Source organism: Rhinolophus hipposideros (assembly GCF_964194185.1).
Source record: "Rhinolophus hipposideros genome assembly, chromosome: 25".
Taxonomy (NCBI): Eukaryota; Metazoa; Chordata; class Mammalia; order Chiroptera; family Rhinolophidae; genus Rhinolophus; species Rhinolophus hipposideros.
Genome location: NC_138071.1, coordinates 5,043,390 through 5,060,462, shown reverse-complemented (window position 1 = coordinate 5,060,462; position 17,073 = coordinate 5,043,390). Strand labels below are relative to the sequence as shown.

Sequence of the window (17,073 nt, the reverse complement as noted above, 5' to 3'; positions counted from 1 at the left end):
CCTGTTTGTCCCATAATATTCTCAGTAAATGGGACCTTCATCCTTCTAGTTACTCAGTCCAAAAACCTTGGACTCATCCTTGACTCTTCCATTTTTCTTATGTGCCATGTTCAATCTATCTAGTTCTGTTGTGTCTTCCTTGAAAACATGACCTGAATCTGCCTCCTACTTCCATTACTATTCGGATTAAGCCAACACCATCTCTTGCCTGGATTAGCACAAAGCCCTTTGGACTCAGATCCCTGCTCTGTACTTGTATCCCTACAATCTATTCTCACAGATCTCTCCTGTCAAAATGGAAGCCAGATCTTGTTACTTCTCTGCTCAAACCCCTCCAATGGCTTCTCACCTCCTCAGAATAAAATCCAAACTCTTTACAAGGACCTTTGTAAGGCCCTTAGGGCACTTTTACAAGGCCCCAAGTAACGGTCTGGCCCTCCATTACTTCTCTGACAGCTCTACCCTCCCTGGCTCACTCTGGGCCAACTCCACTGACCTCCTTGTTGTTCTTTGAACCAGACAGGCACAGTCCCACTTCAAGGCTTTGTTCCAGCCTCTGCCAAGATTTTCAATTAAGATTTTCCTAATTGGTACTAAATTTTAGCTTGATCTTATACTAACTGAGCACTAGATGTGCAGAATAAGGTATTAGCTCCTGCTTTTGCTGACTTCTAAAATAAAATAGAGTCTACAAAGTTTTATCAATATTTTTACATACATATATATAAAATATTCATTGATGTTTTCATTTAAGTTCATCTCTCTCAAAATACCAAAACTGTGATAGATCATTGATTCAACAAAATGATAGACTGCCAAAATGATGGAATAAAATGATTGAATGTGCAAGACAGTATGTTGAGTGCTGTGCAAAACTTAAAGATGCAGAAAGATTCACTGGAAATAGTGTGAAGAAATAAAAGGCTAGAGGACATTATCAGTGGAATAATTTATATTATAAAAAACACTATATCTAATCATTCTCGTAATACCAATGTAAGAATTTCTCCAAAATACCTTTTCACCCTACAGACATACTTGAAAAAGAAAGGAGAAATGCATGCCAAATTAAGATCATAATGATGAGGAATAAAAGAGACTACCTTGCCTGCTCCAGTAGATCCAGCAACAGCCAACAACTGTCCTCTTTCTACCTTGAAATTGATACCTTTCAGCACAGGAGTACTAAGAATTGCGAAATTACTAAAGAAGAGGCGGTTATCACCACTGGAAACGTTTCCATTGTTATTGTTTTGCTTTGCATTCTGAAATAACTCCCCAACGCCCTGTAAAAAAAATAAAAAAGTAGGTTTTTCAGATATTTTCAATAGCTATTTATTTTATGTACAATTAATTTGAAAAGCACATAGCCCATGATCCATACATTACAGCACATAATTATATAGCCCATAATTTCTAGAACACATAATCCAAAATATTTGAAAATTATAATTGTAGCCAAAGCTGATTAAGTGAATGTTTTTCAGAAAAGGGTTTAGCACAAGGAAAATGGAGATGAGAATGCTGCTGGGAGAAGAACTGAAATGATTGGTCTTGGAATAAGAGGTTAAACCCAGAGGGGTCCAAATGGTAGAATTAAAGAGATTAGAAATCTTGATGAAATTGAGCAGCAGTAAAGATGGGATTAAGAGACTAAGCCGGAAAGTTAAGAAATTCTGGGCTGAGAAAGAGGTTTCAGTGTGACATAATCGCCAAAGTGGAGTACGCCTGGGTGCCCACAAAGCTCAGGATGTGACTAAGAGGAAACTACTGAGGAAGTCCCGTAAGGTACAAGTTCTGAGGATGGGATTGGAAGGGTGCTCATGTGAATGCTGAAGCCTCAGACACGATGGCAGAGGGTTAACAAGCACCACCATCCTAAGTGTCTCAAGGAGTGCCTGGAGTTTGACAGGTGACAGTCAAAGGCTGGAGGGTGAGGATGCAGCTAGACAGCAGGGAAAGGGTCCCAAATCAGGCTTCAGTTCTTGCCAGTTGTGTGAGCTGAGCCAGGTCCCTTAAGCTTTCTAAGCCTCCGTTTCTTTATCAGTGAAATGCAAACATTAATATTATGTAAGTCAAAATGTTATGAGAATCAAATGAGACAGCACATACAAAGTGCTTCCCCTAGTGCCTGGCACGTAAGGGCTCCAGCACGCTGCTTATAGTATTAGATGGGGGGAGAGGGAAATGGAGGACTTTGGGATCAGAGCAGGAACACAGTTGTCTGAAAATAGGAGTGAAAACATCAAACATATTCAGCCTTCGTGCCTGGAAGGGCAATTGAAATTCCTAAAAGCAAAGAAGTAAAAATCAATCTGATGCACACACTTTGCCACAAACAATTTTCCTAGGCAGACAAAGAATTATTCTCATACCTGTATCTTAAAAAAATGAAGTAAAGTGCAACCCTGGTGATCAAGTTACTTATATAAATAAAACCAATTTAAGATATTGTGCAATATGTAGAAATAGGACACTGGTTTCATAACTACCTTTACTCAACAGATATAAGTGATAAGAAAACAGGAACTCAACAGGTGTCCTCAATAATCAAATATTGCTTCCTTAGAGGCTAAAGTCATTGATAATATATTTTCTGACTTTGGAAATATGTTAATTTTTAAATAGTGAATGAAAATAAGTAAAAATCATAGAAAACCATACACTGGTAGACGTCTCATACATCTTTATGTTGACTAGTATATGTAAAGCACACTGGACTGGAACTTGAGATCAGAGAAGGTAGTTTATTGAGGAACTATTTTGCGCATGATACTCTACTGAACACTTCACATAAATTATCTCAGTCAATCTCACAACAAATTTGCAAGGTAAACAGTAATATTCCCATTTTACATATGGAGTACCAGAGGCTACACAAAGTTCAATGACTTGATCTAGATTACACAGAGAGTAAATGGCAGACCCAGGATTCAAACACAGCTGGATCCCAAACCACGAGGTTTGTATTACTTCCTAATCTGTTATGTGAAACAAGTTATATGACTTAGACAAAAAATGAAGAGGCTTCTATACTGTCTTTAATATTGCTATAGGTAACTTCTTTACCTATAAGTGGAGTCGGTCACCTTCCAGTTCTACCAGTTCTAACATCATTCTAATTTTGTTGTCCATTAGTACAACCAGATTCACAAAGAAAATTCCTAAGTATTTAGAGCAAATAATTAAAAAATAATTCTGACCTCCTCCCAGAAGGCTGTTACATTCTCCATCACTACCTCTGTGGTTGTTAAGTTATATTCCAACGTCTTATGTTCTTGCTTTTGTAAGAATTCCTGTTCATAAAAAGAGCAAAAACATGTTGTAGAATGAAAATAGCATTAATGTATCACTGTACCTCTATTAAACTCTAATAATGCTGCACCTTGCCTTTAGATTTTAATAATTATGTTAGAAATTATTTCTTAATAAAATAATTTTATAAGGTTCTAAAGTTAATTTGCCAAGCACTAGGATTCATCATATTTAAAATGTACTCTTTAAACATCATATTATATAAAACTGTTTTTACATGTTAGATTTTCAACGTGCCACTGAGTCTTCCTTGTACTATTCCACGCTAACCCTAGTGATGATTGTATAAAGCACCCCTGAATTACCCACCAATGTGCCTCAGTTCACAATTAGGACAGAGAACACTAACGTCTTCATCTTTTCAGCACCCTCCTTATTAGAGGCATCATCAGCATCACTTCTCTGAGTTAAGTGAAGGTGTGACAATCTGATATAACTGATTTTAAGGCATCAAACCTTGATTCTACAAGTAGGGCCCTATCCGAAACTCTGATTCACAGTGTTCTGCGGGAAGGTGAGAGCATAAAGAAGAATTAATTTCATGTGTCCTGAAGTCTTCACTATAGAAAACAATGAAAAAAGCCTGGTCCTTGCCTCATTTCCCCGCCTTTTTCTTTTCTGCTCTTCTCTCTCTTGCTATCTCTATTTTGCTTTCTCTCTTTTTCTCCCAATTTTGTTTTCAAGATGTGTTGCTCTGTCTCTGTATTCCTGTTCAGTGTCTCTCTTTGTCTCTGTGACGCTCTCATTTTGGGTCTGTATGTTCTCTCTCTCTCTCTGTCTCTCTCTGTCTCTCTCTCTCTCTCTCTCTCTCTCTCTCTCTCTCTCTCTCTCTCTCTCTCTCTCTCTGTCTCTCTCTCTCCCAAATCACACAGCTGTGATGGGTTAACAGAAGAAATAAGGTTAGCACAAGACCTGCTATGGTTCTGAGCTACACACACCTATTTGTCTAAATCAGAGATCTCAAACTCACACGCTTTTAGATGATAAAATTAAGGAAGGTGGCTGAGTAGAGACTGATGAATGAAGGGGGCAGGCTGTCTGATGAGGGGGCTGCCACAGCTTGAGAGGGAAGAAGACCCAGTTTACTATATATTCCAATCCTTCAAATGGAACTGAAAACATAATTTATTGCACACGTGACATCTGTCAATTTTTAAATGCTGGCAACTAATTAAAATATTCTTTAAATGTGAAGGTCAAATAAAAGAAGTCTAGGGGTCAAAATTAGATCCCTGGGCCACCATTTGCAAACTTCGGCCTAGATTAAACAATGGCAGAGCAACTTAAAAGTGACTCACCCTTCACCATCATTTTTATTTATGTCACAGTGATTTATTTGCAGGGTCAAATATTTAAATGTTATCAAAAAAGTGTAATAAAACATTTTGATCTGTGTCACACGGGATGTAATGCGAGGTCTCTAGTCCCGCTCCCCACTTAAGAATGCAGGGTGTCATGATGAGGCCAAAAAGGAGCACCCACGGAGCCATAGACAGGGAAGTCACACCACTATATTCTCGCTGGCGGCTGGGTTGGAGACACAGGAAGCAGGAGCCACACGACACGCAACCTGTCGTCCACTTGTCTCTGCCAACCAACCTCACTTGCTAGCTGCAATCGCGTCTCTGCAATCCGCAATCCACACTCCACCACGCCACTACACCACCCTTTGCTAGCTTAGCCACGGCAGTTATATCAGTGGCCAGTAGCTAACCGGTAACAGCCAATGGCCAACTAGTCACAACTGATGACCATCTACTACCCGAGCCAGCACATTTCTGTGTGAGGCTGAGAGCCTGGACACTGCTCTCTGGGGCTCTGTCCCCATAATCTGCATATAAATTATAAAAATTATAAGCACACACAAGTTCACAGTAGTGATTCAATTAGCTTTGCGTAAATTGAGTCTCATCACCTTTAGAACTTTTCTTCAAGCTACCAGCTACATCAGCACTGCAGATAATTAATGTGGCATAAAATGCCATTCTCATTCATCATACTGGCCAGGGAACCACGCGGAAAACAAGGTGCACATTCTCAGTGGTAGGGGGAAAGTTTTTGAACTTCCTGGTGAATTTGTCATCATCTTTGTACACATTTGCCAAGTTCATTAAAACTGATCTATGGATTGATTACTTGAATAAAATTATCAGAATACAGAAACAATATTTTCTGCAACTTCTTAAGAGCAGCTCCCAGGTCTTCATTTTATTTCCCTCACTGTCATTACAAGGGCTTGTTAGCCTCCATATGGACATCAAGAGAGGAAATCCTGTGCATCGTCAAACAGGCCCAAGACCAAGAGGTAATTTCTAGCCAGTTTGTCCACGAGAAAAGTTCTAAACTGTTCTAAAACTATTGTGGATGACGCCCACTTAGGGTGCATTACCTGTATTTTATTTATTGCTCCAAGAGAGTCATACCACGTCTGTACAGCCCAGGGGAATTGCCGAGTGACTGCCATGCGCAGAACGATGCAGAACGAGATGGTTGTGAATATTTTTCGGAGGATGATTCCTTTGATCAGTGCATAGGGAAGTACAGATAAAAACACCACAAAGAACCCTGAGAAGAAGAATGCTGAGCTGTTGAAGTATCTCACATAGGCCGCCTTCCGGGTCAGTTTCAGTTCTGTTCTATAAAAAATAATAAGATTTGGGATGCTTAGTTATTTTTCAAATAAGGGGCATCTTGCAATGTAAAATCTGAACACAGGCTCTCAAGGCTTTGGGATCTTGGGCAAGTTATTTAACCTCTCTGGGCTTCAGTTCCCTTATCTGAAAGAAGAATAGTAATCAATGTACCAGTGTCTTGCACATAATACCTGTAAATATTATTTTTAAACTATAATTAATAAGCTCAATTATTATTACATTATTTTTAGGCATTGACCACTTCATTATTAATTAGTAAGATTAGTGAGACTGATAATTTTTTGTTTGTTGGTTGGTGTTTTAAGTGATTAAGTGTGGAAATGAGGACAAAGTTGCAAGATTTATAAAGGGAAAGACAATTCTGTGATTCCCTAATGGCTTCTTAACACTCTAGTTTGGCTTTGGGGAACACTGAAAATAACAAATGAGCCACAGAGTTCACAGGTTCTCACACCTCAGCATAAGTAAAAGTCACCCGAAAAACTTGTTAAAATTCAGAATCTCAGGTCCAGCTTTCAGAGATACTGATTGAGTGAGTCTGCAGTAGGCTTCTAAAAAACAATAAAAATACCCAAGTGATTCTGTTGCAGGTGGTTCTTGAAAAATTATGAGCATGGATACTGCATCCTCTTTGTCTCTCTCATTTTAGTATAATAATTTGCAATCGTATTACACTTCCAATCTTCCAGTCTGAACTGCAAATGTGAACTAGGTTTTAAACAAATACAGAAGAGGTTTAAATGCTCCAATAGGCAGAAAACAGGGAGTGCAGAGGCTGGTGAGAGCAGAGGGCAATGCTGCCTTCAACCTCCATTCCATTCTTCCAGGGCCATAAAAACTGGACCCTCCTGTTCAGCTCTTGGAAGGGGAAGAGCAGCAGTGACTCAGACAAATGGCAGGTGGAGGGGGCGTCCTGGTGGTGGGGAGCAACAGCTGTGCTTGGCCTGACATTTGGATGCTGTTTCCACATACGGGTATAACTCAGAAAAGTTCTCATTCTCGAGTGGTAGAATACAGAGGAAATCTTTTTTTTTTTTTTTTTTTTAAGTCTGAAAAAAGTAATCTTGCACACTCTAATGAAGAAAGTGGAATTCAACGTGCCCAACCTAGATTGATTCACAGTCTAACCCTTACTTAACATCAATGATTTGGCACTGAAGACAAACTGTGATTTGGGGATCTCCCTGGGATTTCACTGGCTGTGCCACTTACAGCCCTGCCATCTTAAGCATGTTTCTCTTCCCTCTAATCCTACAGAATCCACATGCATAGAAGGGAAACTAACATCTTCCTTGTGGAGGTGTTGCCAAGATAAATGACAGCATAGCAGAGGGCCTGGCACTTAGACCTTATTAGGTGTGTCTTGAATCTTCCAGCAAAAGACTAATATTGGCTATGTTGAAGTTAAGAAAAGACTAGAAATCACTGTTTACAAAAATGTTAATAAATTTGTCAAAATTGTTGTTGAAATGTATTAGAAACGGTTGAGGAAAATGAAAGGTGTGGCACTCCAAGAAAAGAATAATGGATTCAAGAATATGTATAAGAATCACCAAGAAAGCAGTATTCTCCATAATAAAATCACTAACACCTTATGAGTCATAAAAACATTTTATCAGTTTCTTATAAAAAAATTGAAAATGACTTTATGACCAAAGAGCAATAAAAGAGTAGGTTATCAGGAAGCTTTGCACAGCCATTTGCAAAGCCCCGGCCGAGGTAACAAGCCCTTTGAAGTGCACCCTTCCTCTTCAAGAACAATATATTTGCTCTTTTGAGCAGAAGCAATTCTTGCTTTCCCATATTTATGGCAGCACTTTCCAGCCTTTTCAGATAACCATTTCATGCCAGATTAAGGAATTGGATAATACAAGTTACCACCAAACATTTGCTATTAGAATTGGTCAACCAGAAATAGAGTAGGACGGATGGATTTCCTTTTTTTGAAGAAGAGAAAAGAAATAAAGTCAAGAAAAGTCAGCAGGTGGAATAGCAACCTGACAAGGAGTCTATCTTGGAGGCTGAGGAAACTGGATCCTCTGATAATCTCCTCATCACTCTGGCAATGCCTATACTTAGAGCCATGTGACGGACCAAGGGGACAAGAATGACAGAAAACACTTGCTAATGAGATAAACAACCTCCACTAAACAATTCCCCAAGATCTTTAAGGATGTTTCTGGAAAGAAGAAAATATAATTCCTTTCCTGGATTTGTATTGAAAGGCATAATAAAAGCAGGTGAGCAATAATGTTTGGGAAATAAATACTCTTTCTATTTACATGGCAAAGGACTTCACATTTCAGCCTTTCTTTTGTTGTTCCAATCACACACCTGCAGCTCAGTTACCATCACTGTCTACTGGAATCAGCAGCCGGAATTCCTGAAAACCCATAGTCACACTCTTCTCTTCAGTATATTTTTCCCTGTGAAACTCTCATGTGTTATCCATCCTGAATGATTTGCCCTCGAACAGTATATCTGTCCCCACTGAGTCTCCTAGAAACTTTTTTTGATTGCAGTTTGTAGAACATGGAATTTGACTAAAGAAAAACGGTGTCATGGCTACAGAAATGCCCTCGTGTATATTTTGCTCAAAATTATCTTAGTAATCATATCTCAGTCTGTGCTGTACTTTTTTGCTGGCTATCATCTTTACGAATCAGTGAAAGAAAGGTTATCTGAGTTGAAACAAGACTAGAGATAGGCGCCAAGTCCTGACTCTATGTCAGGCAGGGGTTTCATTACTTGAACTCACTTCTCAAGTGGAGAGTTTATAGAAACACAATTTATAGATATTACCTTATGTTATTATTCTTAGGTTAAGGAAGAACAAACATATTTTAACCAATAGAGGAGGGTTATTTGTTTTTTTCATTTTTCAGGAGCCATAACATGTAGATTAAGGAAAGTATAATAATAGAGAATCATTGATTTGACTCAGAATTGTATACGTATTAATCCAGGAGTTCTATTTAAGGTTTCAAACAGCCTTCAGCATCATGATAATTATTTTAGTCAAATAAGCATATTACCACAAGCAGCTATAAACATATATAGGTGATTTTTTCATTAGGTATAAATACCTTTATAGTGTAAAATAAAACACTCGGTCAACTATGAAAATTAATTTATGCCATTAACGCATGAATATTGATATAACTTAATACAATTGTTTGATTGTCAGAAACTTCAAATATGAGCTGGACATCAACTGTGACTCATTTTTAAAATATTAAACGTTAAGTGACCAACAATACTGAAATTATCTAAATGACTTACTGTCGTAGGTTTTCAATCATTTTTTCCATTGCTTCCTCCCAGCAGTATGCCTTAACAGATTGGATATTTTCAATCATTTCTGAGGTGATCACAAGTCTTTCATTGATCTTTCCAGCTCTCTGATCTCTGTAAATAAATCAATCAACCTATCAATCAAATAATTAGTAAACACAAGTCAAATTAACCACCAAGAACTGTTCAAGCTTTTCAGAAAAACCACATTTCTTTTATTAAACAAACGAACATTTGATTATTAAATAGATGGTAAGAAAATAGTCGCTACCACGTAGTAGATGACTGTGTGCCAGACACTGATTTAGATGCCTCCATACACTATCCCTAATCCTTATGACAGTCTAGGAGAGGGTTTTTCAAAGATGAAAAACCAGAGACTCAATGGGGTAAAATGACTTGCCTTATCACAATAACTAATAAGTGTGCAATCTGGGATTCAAGTCAACAGCTATTTGACTCCAAAATCCGTACACTTTCTATCATACTCTGGCTGACAAAGTCTAGAAGTGCTCTATCTAAGCAGTGAATAGTATCACTGATTCATTCTGTAATTAAAAAATATCTAAGGCTTGGATATATAAAGATCCATGAACCGGAGTAGGAAAAGCCTAGAAACTCTACCCAAAATGTATGCATTCCCTCCCACTCACATAAATGTTTTATCCATTGTACCTAAGTCTTATGATCTATAAACGTGAACTGAATCATAATACATTTATAAAGAAATTCTATAGCTTGACAAACAAAACAGGAAGTACTGATACGGATATTTGCCCCATTAAAATAATTCCTGTTTAGTGACACCCAGTAAGTAGATCACGGGTCAGTGCATACTGATTTTACTGGTTTTACCAGAGTGGGCTTTTTGAAAACCCAACATAAAATCCTTTCGAATTGTGCAAACCAAGTGCTACCTGTACTTCATCATCATTCTCCCTAACCCAGCTTGAAGCAGGGCGAGGACTATAAGGAAAGCGAGCCCACAGAAGGCGGAGGCCTGTAACAGCTCCCAAAGCAGCCCCATCAGCAACGTCACTTGTAAAGGAGCAATCCACACGAAATGGGCCAACGCAAGTCCCTGGAAAACAAAATCACAGCGAAAACTAGTGATATTTACTGTCCATCCCCAAAAACAAACAAGCACAGATTAAAGAAATCAAACTCAATGATCTTATATCATCAAACACTTCATGGTTCTTCTGAGCACACTACAATCTAGGTACTCATTCCATGAAGCACCTAGCAACGTGCTTACACATTCTACATGTGGACTAGCATTTCCCAAGGAACAGATTTCAAATTACTGCATTTGTAAGTATGCTTTTTTCAGTGGAAATGAGATTGGATCTCTTAAGTATCCTGTCAAGAGTTTCTTTTAAATAACTTGTACTTGGGTAAAACAAGAGCCATGGTATACAACACCAAAGAACAACAGACTGCCCAGAAGCTCAGTCTCCACAAGGGCACCATTCTGTCTGCCAACAGATTCCGAATAAATGTGTGCTCAATTCAACAGTAATTTATTTAGCCCCTGCTGATGGCTCAATATTATGTTAAATACTGGAAATGCAAAGTAAATAAAACACATTATCTGTCCTCATGGATCTTGCATTTATCTGTGACACAAGATGGCACTGGCCAAGAATTGCTCAGCATATTCAACCAAAATAAATATTATTCAACAAATAAATCATACTCGACCAAAGTAAAGAACCGATTTAAAGTATTAAAAGAAAACTTCAAAACGATCTGATAAGGGCTGAATCTTGAAAAACCTCATTAAATATCCAGCAAGCAGAGGTGACTTTGAGTTGGGTAGTTCTACGACGCCCCAGAATGTCACCTTGTTACACAACTTAGTTTTCAGAAATAGGGAAGGTAGGAATGTGCCCCAGGTGACCACTTCTTACTGTTGTCTGACCAAGGAAAAGCTTTGGGGTTGTATGATTTAAAACAATAATGCATAAAAGATTAAATTAGTAGGTACATACTTCATCAAATTTGTTCAGATTGTTGGAGAGGAGACTGACAAGTTGTCCAATACTTATTTTATCTAGAACACGACTTGACAGCTTTAAAGTCTAAAAGGAAAAAAGGGGAAGTTTGATGAAGTCAACAAACAGAAAAATATATTTATAAGCAACATTATAATACAGCTGAGGAATTAGGTTAGTGTGCATGCATTTTTAGGTAAAGATAATGAAAATTATTTTGTGTTTACCTAACTTAGTATCTTCTCAGATCTATAAATATTTCTTCTCATAGCAAATAGTACACTGTCATGCCTCTAGTTATTTCATTTTCCAGCATTTAGAAAGTAATAACTATTTTTTCTCCTCCAAAATAGTGTGGAGGGTTTTGGATTTTTTTGTTTGTTTTTCTTTTATTTTTATAAAAGATGGAACCAAAGGCAGTGAAATTGTAAATTAAAACCTTAACTTAAATTTTGCCGTTCTTTACTAACTCTATTAAATAAAATTACTGTTAACGTCATTTAAAGTACGTTATGAATAACTGAATCATTAATAATTTGTGAATGATGATATTAATGATACAAATTCCTTAAATTTTACAAATAAATATACATTCCTATACACAAAATAGAATTGTTTAGTAAGTGAATTAATTATGTTTATGATAGATCATAGTCAGACTCACCTATAAAATTTAATAGGAATTGATTTCCCACTAGATAGATGGCTTTGATAGGAGAGTACCCATCTAATATTTATTTCAACTGAATCCCTCACCTATGTATTGAGCACCTAGTAGAGGCAAATTCCTTTATTCGAGGCTTCAGGGATTATTATTGAGATTTATTAAGACACAATTCTTGCCTCAAAGCAACCTAGTATATACATAGCTAAATATATGATAAATGAGTTAAAGGGAGTAGAATTTAATAGAGTGGTTAAGAGAAAGTTCACATAGCTGGTTACAAAACTCTGGAAAGATTTTACGGAAGAGGTAGAATTTAAGCTAGATGTGATAAATAGAATTTAATAAATAGAATTTAAGCTAGATGTGATAAATAGCATTTAGACAAGCAGAGTTGAAGAAGGAATCAATCAAGGCAGTTAATTCCAAAACACTAGTAGAGCAACATGAAGGGGAAATCCACTGAGCTAAACCACACATGACTTGGCAACAGACTCAGTCTCATGTGACTGCAGTGCTCCGTGGGGCTCCATATTAAGCACAGTAAACACTCAGTAAATATTTGTTCATTTTAATTATCTCTGTCTTCTTGAAATTCACAGGCAAAGCTAAATTTAGTTTGTATTTTGATTCATTATTTAAAATATAATTTGAAAGTATCATATTTTCAGATTTTGGAACAAAACAAAATGGCGCCGTTACAAAATTTGGACTATTGTAGAAGGAAGTAGCGGTTGCCTGCCATATGGATGAAACTGGTCAGCCATGGTCCTTGTTTACTTTAGGTTTACTTTTGGGACCACAGCACAGACATGTAGAGATACATTTGCATTCTTTGGTGATTTAGGTCAATGAAAGTAAGTATGGCTAGAGAGGTTAAAACAGATATTCAACAATTAGAAAGAAGGACAAAGAGTATCTTCCAGTTTTTGATTAATGCATTCTGGGTCTCGAAGCACATGTATTGCTGTATTTGTGCTAAATGTTATATACGCACTTACTTACAAACTAATCTGCTCTTCCTAAGCCCAGAGTATTCCATGACTCTTCCCTCCTGCATAATGCTTTCTCTTACTACATTATTTCAGTACTTATTGTATTTTCCCTATTACTTAGAAAATACTTCACTCCAAGGATTGTGATTTACCCATTTTAGAAATTTTGAACAAGTTTTTGCACAATTTTCTATATTTTTTAGGTCTTAGTTTCTTAAAATCTTTTATCCATAGCATAGGGATAATAGTTCCTACCAGAAAGTTTGGGAGAGGCTCAAATGAGACAGTACATTTAAATCACTTAGAAGCTTGTCATGTACATCCTTAGCTATCACTTATCATTAGGATAATAAGCGCTTTTGTAAATATTTTTAAGCTAGATTCAATGTTCTTTGATATGCTTGCTGTACAGATTCTACATTCCAAATAATACCCAATAATTTCTTCACTCATGTAAAATTTCTGGATCAAAATAAAATTTTTGTTGATTTATCACCCATGCTTTCCTGCTACTTGTGAACAGATAAGATTACAGTCGAGGTGACCTCATTAAACTGTGGACTCTGGTTTTTTCTTGTGCCTCCATAAAAGGCTTCTTTGAACAATAAAGTATGGCTATCAAGGTTTTACAGCACAACAGACCTTGAATGTGTATTATGGAAGTGTTATGGATTATCTGTTAGAGGGAATTTCAGATCCATGACCCTTATAAGCCAAGTATATAAAGTTTTAACACTAGGGAAAGAAAAACAAGAAGGGTAAAACAGTATCCAAATTATTCAGCTGAAACAGCTTTCTATAATGCCTTGGTAGATCTAAGCAGCCACACATGGTCTTGAATCACATTGGTGAAAACATGTGTTATTGAAATGATTTTAAATTGTGTTTGCAAGGTACCTAAATCTTAAGCTAAATCCACCTAAATCATGCTTCAGCCACTTGGGCTTCTGTCTGGACAGTACATACAGAAAGCCAGAGAAGGTTCTTACAATTGCTGTGTATGTTCTAAATTTTTTTTAATTTTCAGGGTTGACAGGATGACAAAAATCTAACTCAAATTCAGGCAGTGGATAGGTGAATACCACCACTGTGTCACAACTAGTTAGGTGGAAACTTTCATTGCTTGGATTATTATGAACAATTACATACTATACTCTTGTTGTTGAACATAAGGATATGTGGCATTTTACCATAAGATATTTTGTCAATGACTTATGCGGAAGGTAAGAATCATTTTAATGGGGAGCCATGGATTCCAAAAAATTATGACATGACTAGTGAAAATAACAAAAATAAAACTATATTATAGGCAGTTTATAGAAGGTGTTCAATAATTATTAGTTGAAGTGAACTAAGTTACCAAAGAAAATTAGAGACATTAATTAGTGCTGCCATTTATTTCACAGGGTTATGAAATTGATTTCAGCATTTACCCCTCACTTGTACCAGCATAGCATTTAAAACATGATACTACTACTCCATGTAGCACGGAGACTGTGCAAGAAAGTGTTACCTTCTTATAAATCAAACTAAACAAAGCTATCCTCATTTGCATGCCAATGTGATGAAGGCCAAAAATGGCGGGGTGCAAGAGCAGCGTCCTCATGATAAAGAGCAGGCATAAGCCTATGCCTAGGTAAATCGCAATGGACCGTTCCACCTTGTTATCTGGATCATAGGAAGCTATGATTCTTCCCAGTAGGAGAGGCTGGATTGCTTTGGTGACTTCCTGTAAAGAGGACAAACAGAGAAATGAAATTTTATTCACCTTTCATAAAATACCCTCACAATTTCAACACAGGAAGTTTCATCTTTAAAGGAGGACTTAAAATGGCCTGCACAGAGAGCCGTGCCATACAGGACACTCCGGACACTGTTTTTAAACTCTTTATACTTTGAAATAAGGTTTGATTTCGGGTTATAGCAAAAGTCACTCGGAGACAAGTATATGTACGAAGTTATTTTTGACTAAAAAGTGAATAGTGGCCATAAAGTAAAGGTGTAGTCTCTGGAGTATTAATTAATAATATCTATATAGCACTCAACAGTTTGTGAAATATTTTTCATTTGATTTTCATGACTTTAGGAGAGAGAGTAGGCATTATTATTATAACAGTGCAGATAAAGAAATAAGCCAAAGAGACCAAGTGACTTGACGTGATTTCAAAATAGACCTTCCAGAAGCATTCTGAACAATGCTTTTTTCCGCCCCCAGAATGAACACAGCTTCTCAAGGCAACCACATAAAGGGGAGCTGGCAAAGGAGGGAGGAGCTTGCAGGCACTGGTGGTATTTCAAGCAAGCCACTTCCAGTGCCATGCCCTTCCCACTCTGGAACAGGGCTTCAGGGGAGAAGTATGCCCACAGATTCCAACCTCAGGCCAGTTTCCAATGACTCATCAACTCTTCAAAAGCCTATGAGTTAACAAAGGAAGATCAAAGCTGTGTTTTCCAAATCCACTTCATCAGATCTCAATCAACTATTAAATCTAATTGTCCATCAAATTTATTACCATTTCTCCTGAATATATCAAAACATAATGCAGGGGTATGAACCCAGGAGGTCTAACTATTACTCATCTTGCTAAATTGCCTTCAAAAGGGAAGCACACATAATCCTCCATTTCGTTTTATGGTGGTTTTGTGAAACGGGGATCTGAGACTAAACAGTGCAAGGAAATGATGCTGTGCTAATTTTACATTTCAAACGTATATTTTCAAGCCAGACTGCCCCCCCTCCAGTATTGCTCAGTATTACTCGCCCTCAGCCTTTAACTTGCTTTTCCCCCATTTTCTACAATATCCTCTCTAAACCTTAGTGCCCAATGCCTGAAAATGCCTTTTTACATCAACTTCATCTCCACAAGGAATCCTGACCTGTATACAGCTGTCATTGGTTGACCACAGGTTTTATGTACCTGTTCAATCTATACTTTATATTAAGTGCTTTATTTCAAATTAAGTGTATACACCAAGGCTCTGAATATAAGGAAAGCTTCAAACCTAAAAAAAGGTTTACAAACTGATCATACATGACATAGTAGAGTTCTCTCACCCTCACATAGCCATATTGTAATATTAGTTAGAATTATAGCAAATAGGTGCAGAAAAGAAAATTGTTAACCTCCTACACAGATATAACACATTAATAATTTTCCATATCTGCTGTACAGCACTTGTTTTTTATAAATAAATAAGTGCAGAGATTACTGTTTATTGGTGTGTATCATTTTATGCATGTTTTGTACTTCTACTACACAAGTGTCCATCCTTAGATTATATATATAGAATTGTTTTTCAGGTTTTAAATTTTATACAAATGGTATCATACTCTGCTTTTCGCAACCTTTTTTTACTCAAGATCGTGTTTCTGACATTTAGCCCCATTGTTACTTGTATGTCTGCCTCACTTATTCTACGTGTTGTTCAACATGACATCTGGTTATTTGCTCCACTGCCCTATGCGGGGGCAGGTGGGTGTTTCCATTCCTAAACGATTACAGTCTGTGTAAGGGCTGTGCTGGTTGTTTTTATTAAGTTTCATAGATCCAGGTCAAACTTTCTCTAGATGATTTTATTTCCAAATACATAATTCCTTAAATTAGGAAAATGTACAGTTAAGATAAATCTTGGATTTGAAATTACATCTGCACTGAAAATATAATTTTTCATAGTTTTAATAGTGGCACTATTTCATCCTCAAAATTATGTTTATATCAATATTTTATCCTAGAATTTTTCTATATTATGCTGTTCTTCATAGACAAATGTCAATACCAAATCTACTTAGCTCTGTTTTTCCATAAATAGTGGGTTTGCACTTGGCTGAAATGCTCTCTTGAGTTTCATTGAAGGGCATTGGATTTGTATGTCACCCTTGTAGAAAGTATGTGTGGCCATGAAGCAGACTAAGGAGCCTAGATGTTTACCATGCATATCAATAAAACATCATTTCTTGTAAGACAATAACTGGAAGAGTATAAACTGTGACTGGCTACCAGTACTCACGGATTCAACTGCTTATATTATGATTAGCATACACCTTTCTCCCTTTTCCAGAACTCTCTCCCATATATATATATATTCTCCTAATAGATAATAAACTATAGAACCACTGATAAACACATATATTTGTGATTTTTTAAATTAACATT

General features: G+C 36.9%; 1 protein-coding gene across 2 annotated transcripts in view; it reads right to left on the bottom strand.

Annotated features, from left to right (window-relative positions):
* Window positions 1-17,073, bottom strand: part of CFTR (CF transmembrane conductance regulator) — a 203,313-nt gene that overhangs the window by 144,310 nt on the left and 41,930 nt on the right. For both annotated transcript variants that reach the window (XM_081038789.1, XM_081038790.1), the window contains exons 4-10: window positions 14,433-14,648; window positions 11,258-11,347; window positions 10,181-10,344; window positions 9,252-9,377; window positions 5,705-5,951; window positions 3,204-3,296; window positions 1,104-1,286 (exon numbers count right to left, since the gene is read on the bottom strand). In XM_081038789.1, the coding sequence (XP_080894915.1) occupies window positions 1,104-1,286; window positions 3,204-3,296; window positions 5,705-5,951; window positions 9,252-9,377; window positions 10,181-10,344; window positions 11,258-11,347; window positions 14,433-14,648 (1,119 nt within the window). The remainder of the gene's footprint in view (window positions 1-1,103; window positions 1,287-3,203; window positions 3,297-5,704; window positions 5,952-9,251; window positions 9,378-10,180; window positions 10,345-11,257; window positions 11,348-14,432; window positions 14,649-17,073) is intronic.